This window comes from Muscardinus avellanarius, assembly GCF_963383645.1.
Source record: "Muscardinus avellanarius genome assembly, chromosome: 1".
NCBI classification, from domain to species: domain Eukaryota; kingdom Metazoa; phylum Chordata; class Mammalia; order Rodentia; family Gliridae; genus Muscardinus; species Muscardinus avellanarius.
The window spans coordinates 81,693,492-81,706,027 of record NC_137786.1 but is presented as its reverse complement, the minus strand read 5'-3'; the positions used below and the strand labels follow the sequence as shown (position 1 = coordinate 81,706,027).

Genomic DNA, 12,536 nt, shown 5'->3' with positions numbered 1-12,536 from the left:
CTAAATCAGAGTCTCACAAATTTTTATTTAACTGAGTAGGAAGGACGCTTAATGCTAACATGTTGAATACTGATAGAATAAAATGATTCATGATGTTTTACTTTAAATATTAAAATAGTGAGATAAAATATTTTCATTAACATATATTATTCTTGTTAGAACAACTTGTAGTTGATATTTTCATTAAATGTAAATTATTCTAGTTAGAACAATTAGTAATTGATTTTTTCTCCCTTTATGAAAAGTATATAAATCCTTCTGAGGAAGGAACCACCAGTGGACACAATATTAATGCTACCCAACTGGCAGGATATTATTTATTAAAAATAGACAGTGAATCTGTGCCCCACTGGCCAGGGGTCTGATAAAATGGAAAGGTGACCCTCACTTGAAAGAATCATTCCAGCTGCCACAAATCTCTGCTTTCTATTAAGAAGCCAAGTAGCCTTGGAATTAGTATGCTAGAATTGTAGATGCTCAGGATTATAAAGAACTGTAGAAATCACAAGTTCCATTTTACTGATAAAAAATCTTTAGGAGCAATAAATGACAGGCTTATGGTCTGAAAAGAATCTAGCTCTATATATACAATCCTAAAAATTATATATACATTCCTTGTTAATTAAATATTTTAAAAATCTTTATGATCTTTGCTAGAATTTAGTGATTAAACATCAGGGAATATTGTAAAGTACAAAAACTAATTTTAAAAAATCTTGTGGTATGGATTCTTCATATCACATAAGTAATTGGAGTGAGGAAAAAGAAAATATTTTAACAAATAAGGATGATAGATGACATGAATCCATACAAGTGATAACACAGCTTAGAACTATATAGACACATACATATAAATTAAGTTCACAGAAAACTGATGAAATGTGAATTGTCAGTGGATTATACCAACGCAAAGTTCCTGGCCTTGTTTTTGTACTATAATTTTATAAGATATAGTTGTTGGAAAGAATTAGGATGGAATACTATAGTGATATATATGCATACTCATGTTTATAGCAGCACAATTTACAATAGTCAAATTGTGGAACTAACCTAGGTGTCCATCAACACATGATTGAGTTATAAAACTGGGGTACATACACACAAATGGAATCTTACTCAGCCATAAAGAACAAAAGCATGTCACTTGCAGGAAAATGGATGGAGCTGGAGAAAATTATGTAAGTGAGATCAGCCAGTCTCAGATTATGAAGGCTGATATGTTTTTTCTCATACGTGGAAGCTAGAGAAAAAATAGGAATCAAAAGGGACTTCGAATAAATGCGGAGAGAAACCAGTGAGAAAACAGTGGATGGGGATTGGAGGAGGGAGGTTGGGGGAGAGGGAGGAAGTTTGAGGAAGAAAACCATTCAAATAATATTAAGTCCATGTATGAAGGTATCATTACCAATGTCACTAACACGTATGGGTAGAGAACAGGGGCAGTAAATTGGAGGAAACTACACCAAGAGCTGTGTGCATGTATGAATCTATTACTTTGAATCGCACTATGGTGTATAATTACAATGCATCAATAAAACCATATAAAAATATGTGGTTGTTGGGGAAAACCATGTGAAGAATAAATGAGACCTCTCTACTATTTTTGCAGTTACTATTAGTCTAGAATAAAAAGCTTTAAAATATGAACAGCTACTATGGAAACGGCTTCTTTGTTCTAATTAAATGTTTATAAACTATGGGTAGTTAGGATTCAACATAAAATAATTATCTTGTTTTCTACTCTTTTGTTCCTCGGGCTACCATTTTAGCCTCAATTTGTTACTCAACATGCCTGCATGTTTAGTTTTTCCCCTGCGCCTATTCTCGATTCACTTTAATCTATCTTGCATGCTAATGCCTGATAAATTTCTCTTAAGTACTCTTTCTGCCAGGCCACTACGTTAAGATACTGGTTGGTGCTCATCATCATTGCTACCATCGATCAAGCGCGCCCTTTACACCAGGCGCTGTTACCATACATGCAATTATCTCGTTTGCTCTTTACAACCACCTTATGAAGTAGGGATTATTTATTACCATTTTATAGATAAGGGAACTGAAAATTCAAAAGATTAACATTGTGTGTCTGCCCCCCACCCCAGTAGTAGGGATTGAACCCAGGTGTACTCTACCCCTGAGCTATGTCCCCAGCTCTTTTTATTGTTTATTTTGAGACATGGTCTCTCTAAGTTGTTCAGGCTGGCCTTGGATTTATCATCCTCCTGCCTCATTCTCAGGAGTAGCTGGTATTCCAGGCATGTGCCAGGACACCTGGCCAATGTATCATAATTTTAAAGTAGCTGAACTGAGTTATGAACTCTGGTTAGTCTGTTTCCAATCTCTATGGTACATTGCTCCAATATAAACACATTGTGTTTATTCCTTGACACATACCCAGCAAACAAAACAAAACAAAAAACAAAACAAAACAAAAAAACCCCAAAACTTCAGCCTGGCAAAAGTAGATTCTCAGTAAATAGCAGCTGCTGCAAGTTCTTTATCAAAGGAGTTACACGGAGCAGGCTTCTTGAAGGAAGCAACTATTTCTTTTTTCTATCACGGCCCTTGAAAATTTTACTGTCAGTTTGTTCTAACTCACATTTCCATGCCCTTGAAATCTTAAGTAGACTTTACAGTTTTGTGGTTGCTTTCAGGTAATAATCTCTTTTCAGTAATTTGAGTTGTTTAGTATAATAATCCAAACTCTACTATTTCTTTTAAAACATCTCCCCTTTCTCAGCTGTTCTGCCCCGGGCTTGGATGCCTGTGTTAGAGGAAGGAGCCGTTTCTCCTCTTCCCACTTCTCTTCTCTTCATCTGCTGCTTCGGCCTTTGCAGAGCTGTAGGAGGGAGGAAGCAAAGGGGAGATGGGGAAAGCTCCTCTGTTTTTTTTATTTTTTATTGGTGCACTGTATTCATACATCATAGTGGGATACAAACTTTTGTAGACATACATGCACACATCACCCAGTCAGCCCCCACCTGATCCCCACCCCATTCTCTCCCCATCCCTCCTTCCCATGCTTGGCTTAGTGGTTGACATCTAGTATTATAGCAATTTATCCAAAATTAAAAATGATAATCTCACATAACAGTTTTGTTTGTCTGATACCAAGCTTTTGATGACTTAAAGATAACATTTCAATATTTCTTTTTGCTTTCTTTCTTACCAGAGAATATTTTTTTTCTATTTTTTAGGTGAAACTATCATATATTTATATATTTATTTTTCAGAAAAAAAATCTATCCTAATATGGAATATGGACTCTAGATACCCAAAACGATCTTGAAAAAGAACAAAGCTAGAAGATATATATTTTCTGATTTCAAACCATATAAAGCTACAATAATTGAAACAGTGTAGTACTATTCTAAAGGCAGATATATAAACCATTGGAGTTAAATAAAAGCCTAGAGCTAAATTCTTCCCTATATTGTCAAGTTATTTTTGACAAGGTTTCCACGAACATTTGGTGGTGGAAATAATGATCTTTTAACTAAATATTGTTGAAAAATAATAGTTACATGGAAAAGAATAAAATTGGACCATTACCTAATCCCATATACAAGTATTAACTCAAAATAGATAAAAGACCTAAATATAAATCTTAAGACTATAAACTTTTAGAAGAAAATCTGAGTCATAAAACCTCACAACATTGAAATTGGCAGTGATTTCTTGGATATGATTTCAATGGCACAGGCAACAGAACAGTATACAAACTCCCTAAAAAATAGAAAAAAATATTGTATATCCAAAGACAATGTAAACAGAGTTAAAAGTTACTAATAGAATGGGATAAAATATTTCCAAATGCTATATCTGAAGGTATATTGATATTCCAACTAGACATCCTAAAAATTAACAACAATAAAGGCAAACAATACCATTTAGAGATAGGTAAAAGACTAACATAAATAATGAATCTCCACAGATAACCAATCTTAGTTGTCTGTTGGGTGGAAACTCTTGTTTCTCTGGTTCTGGTGTGTGTTACCTATTTCTTCTTTGTAGTTAATCTCTTTGAGTATTTTCTCTAGCGCTGGTTATGAACACATAAATTCCTTCAGTTTCTGTTTGTCATGGAAGCTTCTTGTTTTTCCATCTAATTTGATAGAAAGTTTTGCTGGGTAGGAAATTTTTGGCTGAAAGTTGTTTTCTTTCAGAGTTTGGAATATGTTACTTCAAGCCCTTCTGGCTCTCATGACTTGGTTTGGGAAGTCTGGAGTGATTCTAATTGGTTTGCCTCTGAATGTCACTTGGCCCTTTGTTTTGTTGCCTTTAAGATTCTCTGCTTGGCTTCCACATTGGTCATTTTGACAATTATGTGGCGTGGGGATCCTCTTCTCCGATCCTGTCTAAAGGGAGTTCTATAAGTTTCCTGGACCTGTGTATCAACCTCTTGCTCTATGTTTTGAAAATTTTCTGCTATTACTTCCTTGAAGAGATTGTTGATCCCTTTGGTTTCACTTTCTTTTCTCTCCTCTATTCCAATTATTCTTAGGTTAGCTCTCTTAAGATGGGCCCATATTTCTTCAATGTCAGATTCCTGCTGTCGGATATTTTTTACTAGATTAGAAACTATGCGTTCATTTTTGGAATGATCATCTTCTAAGAGCGAGATTCTGTTCTCCATGTGTTCTAATCGGTTGTTTGTGCTTTGAATTGAGGCCTTTACTTCATTAATTGCATCCTTTATCTCTTTTTGGCTCTCTCTGAATTCTTTTCGAAGCACCTCTATTATGTCTACAGTTATTTTCCTGATTTGATCTTCTAGAAATCTCTGATTTTCTGTTTTATCGGGTTCTGATGTTGCGGGGTTGTGGGCATTCATTGCTCCAGTATTATTCCTCTTTCCCATGATTTTGGAAGTTTGTGCCTTCTCTGGGTTCTTCCCTTGGGTCACTATGACTTCACTTAAGGTGCTCTGGATCTCGAGTCAGTAGTATCTCAGTCCCCACTACTCCTTTACTGGGTTGTATTACAGAGTCTCCGACCCAGGGAGTCAATAGAGGCTGCTTTAAACTATAGGGGGTGCCAGGTTGCACGTTCTCCTATGGTGTGATATCTCTGCCACCGCCACTCCCCCACTGGGTCAAGTCCCAGAGAGTACAGTACTGGGATTTCTCCTCTGTGGCCCGCAATTTGACTCACTGTTCTTGAGTTCGCAGATGTAGCTGTACTGGACTCGGTGAATTCGCTGCTGCTGCCGCCGGTGGCAATATGGCGCCGTTGCTACGCCCTCAGCCACGAGGCTGGCTTATTTCTTCTTGGTTTTGAGTTCCACTCTGAGTCCCTGCAGCATGTGCTGAGCTCAGCCACTGGGAGCTTTAGATGCTCCCTGCGCTGAAAGATCCCGCCTGGCTGTTCCGCAGCAGCTCACCTCGGCTTCGGGAAAGCTCCTCTTTAACTGCGTAGCCATGACGGGCATTGGTGTCCTCAGGAATGGCAATAGCCAAAGATGATCTTGGCCTCACAGAACGCTGCTGAGGACTCCGAGGACATATCTGGTGAGATGGCGGTCCAGCCCCTGGGCTTCTAGCCATGCCCTCTCACACTGCCATGCACACAGGGTTTTGTTGGGAGGATCTCAGGCTGGCTACAGCTCTACTTGGCCTTCCTCCACTTGTTTTTTTAAATCATGTGATAGGGACTAATAGCAGAGTCTCAAACTTACTAGGTAAGTACTTTGCCATTAAGTTACATTCTCAGCCCTTTCATTTTGAAACAAGGTCTTAATAAATTGCTGAGGCTGGCCTCAAACTTGCCATCTTCCTGCCTCAGGCTCCTAAGTGACTGGGATTACATACACCTTCTCCTGGATCCTCTCTCTTTCTCTTTCTCTCCCTCTCCCTCTCCTTCTCCCTCTCCCTCTCCCCCTTCTCTCTCCCCCTTCTCTTTCTCTCTCTCTCTCTCTCTCTCTCTCTCTCTCTCTCTCTCTCTCTCTCTCTCTCCCTTTCTCTCTCTCTATTGGGATCAAATCCAGAGGCATCCTAACTCCAAGTTACATCCCTAGGAAGCCCTCTTTTCTTTTTTAAACTGGGTCTCACTAAGTTGCTGAGGCTAGCACTGAATCAATGGGCTTCCTGTCTCAGCTTCCCAAGTCCAGGATCTCAGGCCCACGCCACCCTGCGCAGTACTGCCTCCACTTTATGCTTATACATAATGTGCTCATTTCATTCCAAGCCCCTGGCTTTTGTTTATTTTCCTGTCCCTCCTTTCCTCCTCTCTACCAGCCTGAATGCGGTCCCAAGCCAATCTCAGTCTCAATGCGCACATTTTTTCCATGAAGCTTTTCCTGATCTACTCCTTCCCACAGTGACTCTCCCAGTCCGAAGTCCTAACAACCTAGTCTATACAAAAAAAAAGTCAGTATTATTTAAGATGTTTAAATTCATGTATTAAATGTTGATCCTTAAGTGTGTAATTTAGTATTTCATGTAACTAAATACAAAATACACAAAAAGCATTTCTGTTGCTTGTTAAAATTCATGGCTGCCTCAAGGAAAACCACTTATATAATTTTTTGCACTGTTGCTGACTATTTATTTATTTATTGTGGTATTGAGGATTGAATCCAAGCTGCACCTCAAACCCTATTTTTTATTCTTTTTTTTTCTTTTTGTGGTGCTGGGGATTAAACCCAGGAGCGTTCTACCTCCAAGCTACACCCCTAGTCCTATTTTTTTATTATTATTCTTTATTTTGAAACGGTCTCATTAAGTTGCAGAGGGCTTCACTGAGTGTCTGAGGCTGGCTAAGAACCCAGATCTTCCTGTCTCAGCTTCCCAAGTACTGAGATTACAAGTATGTCACCATGCCCAGATTTTTATTCTTCTTGTTCTTTTTTTTAAACAGGGTCTCACTGGGTTGCTGAGGGCCTCACTTAGTAGTTGAAGTTGGCCACAAACCTGCAATTCTCTTGTCTCAGCCTCCCAAGCAGTGGGATTACAAGTGTGCACCACAATGACTGGCTTGTTCCTGCCTTCTAAAAAAAAATTTTTTTTCACTTAAAGGAGTGACTGACAGGAACAATATGATTATACAGAATTGAGTATTTGGCAGATATTTTCTCAAAACCAAAAGAATTTCATCTGTAATTTCAAGAAAAACAACTGACAGTATTGATTGTAAATGATAAATGTGAGCTCTAAAGCAAAAATTAGAATTTGGAAAAACTTGGATCCAGTACCATGAGCTTGAACTTTGTGGTTTTGTAGATATGTCTCCACATTTTTTGATATAGCTCCACTCAACAGGTAGACATTACTGTTTCTCCCCTGCATGGTAGTCTTGACTGTTAATGGTGACTAGGATAAGGCTGAAAACATGCTGTCATTTGAAATTAGATTATTAAATGACTGCAGCTTTGGTTTTTGTTTGTTTTTTTGTTTGTTTGTTTTTGTTTTCTGTGGTGCTGGGGATTGAACCCAGGACCATTCTATCTTCAAGCTACATACAGCCTCAGCTTGATTTTTTTATTCTTTATTGTGAAACAGCGTCTCACTAAGTTGCAGAGGGCCTCACCAAGTAGCTGAGGCTGGCCATGAACCTTGGTCCTCTTGTCTCAGCCTCCCAAGTTCTGGGATTACAAGCGTGCACCACCATGCCCAGCTTGCGGCTCTGTCTTGAGTGGCTCTCTTATGTTTGTCTCTTCTTCTCCCTCTCATCTCTCACTATAGTACAAGCTGCAGGTAATGAGGAAACCCTGAGAGAAGGAGGTCAGGTGAGGACTGCTCAGCAGCCTCAGAAGAGGTCCAGGTTGCAAGACACTGAGCTCGCCTGCAGCTGTGAGTGAACTTGCAAGTGTGTCTTCTGGAGGCTGCCACCAGGTGCATGTGAGAGCTTAGAGGCAGACCATCTCAGCTGAGCCTACAGAGGACCCCACCAGGTAGGGTTAAAGACCTGAAGCAAGAACCCCAAGGAAACCAATCCTGGTCCAATGAACGGTGGGATGACAAAGTGTCATTATTTCAAGTTATTGAGTTTGAGGTAATTTGCTAACAATAGTATAACTCATACAATGGCTTCCCAAGCTTAGAAACTTTCTGATAAGAGCAGTGGTGATATTAACAAAGATTTTTTTTGTTATTGTTGTTTTGTTTATTTTGGGGAGGTTGTTGTATAAGCATGTCAATGGAAGATCTGCATGATCCAGAAAATAAATAGTTTGTAAATAATAAACTCATGATTCAAAATTATGAACTGATAATAAGCCACTCAATGTTCAATAGACCAATCAATTTGAATAGGACAGACTATTAAAAGTTCATTGCAGCTAACCTTGAAAAACTACCACTTAAACACCAATGCAGGATCAAAGAAGAATATCCATAGCTATCTGGAAAGACTAGTAAATTACTCTTCTCTTTTGCAGTAATAGAATTTTTTATGTAATTTAACCAAAAGAATGTACTGCAGCAGATGAAATTCAGAAGCAGATATGGAGAACCAGATGTCTTCCGTGAAACTAGATATGAAAAACTTTTATAGAAATGAAAGCAATTATCACTCAGCTCATTATAAGTTTCATTCTGGAAACTACAGATTTTTTCATAGAAAATGCTATGATTGTTATTTTCAAATGAATTGTGTTATTTGCTTATTGCTATGTAACTAATTTCCCCCACATTTAGTGCTTAAGACAGTGAAAATTATCTTACAATTCTGTAAGTCAAGAATTCACACACAGGTTAGGTATGTTTATTTAACTCGGAGTCATAAAATGTATAATCAAGGTATCAGCAGGGATGCATTCTTTTTTTTTTTTTTTTTTTGTGGGTCTGGGGATGAAACTCAGGGGCATTCAACCTCCAAGCTACATCCCTGCCCTGATTTTTATTCTTTATTTTGAAACAGGGTCTCACTAAGTTACGGAGTACCTCACTAAGTAGGTACTTAGTGAGGCTGTCCCAAAACTGCGATCCTCTGTTCTCAGCCTCCGAAATTCTGGGATTACAAGCGTGTGCCACCATGCCCAGCTTCAGGGCTGCATTCTGCTAAGCTCCCTATGTGGTCATTGACAAGGAGCCAGTTCCTCACTGTTGTTGGCCACAGACATTGGTTCTTTACCACACGGATCTCTCCAGAGAGCAGCTCACAACATGGTAGCTGGCTTGAGAGAGAGAAAGAGAGACCTTTTGAGATCAGCTGATCTCACTTAGCATAATATTCTCTAATTCCATCCATTTTCTTGCAAATTACATAATTTGGTTCTTTGTTGGCCAAGGACAACTCTGAAAGAAATCTTCCATGGTAGGTAGGCTTGAGGACAGGTTCTGAGGGTTGGCAGATACTGCTTAAGTTAGGAGTGGAGAGCTGAAGGAGGTGTGAGGGAAGGACCCCATTGGGAACGTTATCAGGTTATCACAGTTTCCAGCCAATAGGTCCAGATCAAAACAGGCAGAAACCTATGTGAACTGGGCAGACCCAGTACTGGCTTATACCCAAACTTTCAAGCCTTTCCAAAAATCAAAATGGTATTGTACATTGAATAATACCTACCATTTATTGGACATTAAGTAAACAGTGTCACCTTTTAAAAGGTAAAAGTTAGGTCATCTTGAACAGCTTAAAAAGTAAAACATGAGCCAGGCGTGCTGGCGCACACTTATAATCTCAGCATTTGGGAGGCTGAGACTGGAGGATTGCGGTTCGTGGACAGCCTCAGCTACCTACTACTTAGTGAGGCCCTCTGCAACTCAGTGAGACTCTGTTTCAAAGTAAAGAATAAAAAATATGGGCAGGGGGAGTAGCTTGGAGGTCAAATGTCTCTGGGTTCCATCCCCAAACCCGCAAAAAAAAAAAAAAAAAAAAGTAAAAAATGGCTGGGGATGGATCTCAGTGGTATAGCACCCTAGGTTCCAACAACAGTATTGCAAAAAAAAAATATATATATATGTGTGTGTGTGTGTGTGTGTGTGTGTGTGTGTGTGTGTGTGTGTATGTTTAAAAATTGATGTCATTTGCCAAAGATTACATGGCCTAGTAGGGAATAGAGATAGAATCCAAACCAAGGTCGACAGAACCCCCAAGCTCCTTTATTTCTATTACTAAAGGTATATTGTCTTCAGTTACTTTTTTTCTTCAAGGCTATGTACAGATCTAAGGTTCTAGTTCTCTGTATTAAAGTCTCCTAAAGAGCCGGGCGTGGTGGTGCACACTTGTAATCCCAACGCTTGGGAGGCTGAGACAGGAGGATTGCACAGGTTTGAAGCCAGCCTCAGCTACTTAGTGAGGCTCTCAGCAACTTAGTGAGATCCTGTTTCCAAATAAAATATAAAATAGGTCTGGGAATATAGCCCGGAAGTAGAAAGCCACTAGGTTCCATCCCTAGTACCACCAATAAATAAATAAAAAAATAAAGTCTCCTAAATACAGAAGGAATTAGGAATTTACATATTAGTTGAACTGATATAAAATTATTTGGAAGTATTTATAATTGTTTCCTAACTTGTTTTATAAGTCCATGGCATTTTATTATGAGGCATAAAGAATAACACATAAAATTAAGAAGATAACAGACACTGTTATTCATTTCATCTGACTTTATTATCTGAAACAACATAGATGCATAAGAATAAAGATATTAAATATAATTAAATGCAAATTAAGATATAAGAGCAGATATAGAATGTGTTGCCGAGTGGAATTTTCTCACTCCATCAACCCATTATCTCTTTTTTCCCCCTTTCACCTTCCAAGGAGAGGTTCATTAAGCAAGAAAAGACAAAAGAAACTTTGTTAGAGTCTGTTATGCTTTCAGGTATGGCAAATATTAGCATGGTAAATGTTTTTCTTTTAGATTTGCTACTTCTATAGGATATCTAGGAAGTAGATAACGGATGGGGGAAAAGAGAAAGAAAACTGGGGGAATCAGTTGGACGCTTAGGACATTGGAGTGGGCAGTTGAGTAAAATAAATTGGAGATGGTCAGGAGTGGAGAACAGGCAAGACCATGGGTGGAGGGGACTGCCAGGTGTGCCTCTGACACATACCCTGACAGCCAAGTGTCCTGATAGGACAAATAAAGTGTCTCATTATTTTATACATCCCCATTTGTCCAAGATTTTCTTTCTGGTACCAGACCACACCTTCCAAATGCTAAGGGCATAATTATCTTGAGTGTTCAGGCCATAATGGAGGGAAGCAGGTTCTATTTGGTTGGGAGAGGCGAGTGTGGTGTGGTGGGACACCACAAAAATGGGGGACAGTGTGCAAGCTAAGGACACGGATGACTTTACATGCTAGAGGAGTCCTCTGATGATTTCCCTCCAGTTCCCATGAACCAACTCCAGTAGCCACAGCCTTAGGCTTGCTGAAGAAAATGGCCAAGTTACAATTAAGTAGAAAGACTGCAAATGAAAATGGGATTTCAATTCACCAACTCTTAACACATCCATATTAAAATGTAACTAGTAATCAGCCGAGTGTACTTGATATCAAGTTCTTCCTAGGTTTGGGCCGGGGAGAATCAGAAGCATCTCCAGTGGGAGAGTCCCAGGCAGGTGAAAGTGAAGAAAAACCAGGTTGGGACTGTAAAGAAGGCAAGTCAAAGGCCTGCGGTTTTGCCTGGCTTTAACCTAGCGATCCCCCTTTGGGTGAAGGAAATCCAATCTGTTCAGAAGCCTCTCTGAATTAACTGCTTGTGTTTCTCTTCTACTTGGCATCGTGTGCGAAGCATTTCCTTTAAAGTGCATGCCAACTCTTTTCAAAAGGAGGTCTGTTCTCCGATGATCCATTAATTGAAGTATCACTGCGGAATTTGGGACAAATTTCAACTTATATTGTAGAACTTCTTAGCAGGGCTCATTTTTCAATCCTCTCACTCCTCCCCTCCCTGCCTCCAAACGCATTCTTCCTCCTCTCATTGCCAAGAGTGATTCCAGAGGATTCTGTAACAAGTGTTCTCAGAGGTCCATTGTGGAGTAACAAAGAATTCCGGCAGAGTGCGGGTTCTGTCCCTGCCTGCCTTCCCGAGTGGAAGGCTGCCCCATCCCAGGCCTGCAAGCTCGCTAAGCGCCAGGAGCCCAAGCAAAAACTCACCATGCCAATCAAGCCTGTGGGCTGGATATGTGGGCAGGTGCTGAAGAACTATTCTGGAAGAAGTATGCATGTCTTGTTGTAAGGGGTGTGTGAGTGTGGAAGCCACGGGGAGCAACGGCCCCCGGGCTCAACCATGTCTCTCCAGTCACCTAGGAGGAGGACCCGGTGTTCTGTGTTCTCTCAGATTATTTAGGGGATATTTTGAAGTTTGATTTTAATATCTTTCTTCTTTTCCCTCCTCATCAGTTGAGGGAATCCAGAAAGCACTTATGGATCTTATAGATGAGTTTAAAGACGAATTTCCTAACATCCTAAGAGTATCGCAGTCTAATCAGGTATGACAATTTCATTGTTTTCAGAAGGAATACAGGAAAAGTATGTCCTACTTTAGCATCATACGAATTATTGAATGCTTTGATTTTTTGAAATCAGTGTTTAAAAGTTAAGAAAATACTAGGAGAACATGGTGGCACATGCCTTTAATCCCAGGA

The 12,536-nt window shown here is 39.5% G+C and overlaps 1 protein-coding gene across 1 annotated transcript in view; it reads left to right on the top strand.

The window, feature by feature from the left end:
• Positions 1-12,046: 12,046 nt before the first annotated feature.
• The window catches only part of SPATA9 (spermatogenesis associated 9), a gene marked incomplete at both ends in the record, with an annotated part of 29,986 nt that continues 29,496 nt past the window's right edge, over positions 12,047-12,536 (top strand). The window contains 2 exons of the mRNA XM_080719769.1: positions 12,047-12,107; positions 12,292-12,380. Of these exons, the coding sequence (XP_080575895.1) occupies positions 12,047-12,107; positions 12,292-12,380 (150 nt within the window). The remainder of the gene's footprint in view (positions 12,108-12,291; positions 12,381-12,536) is intronic.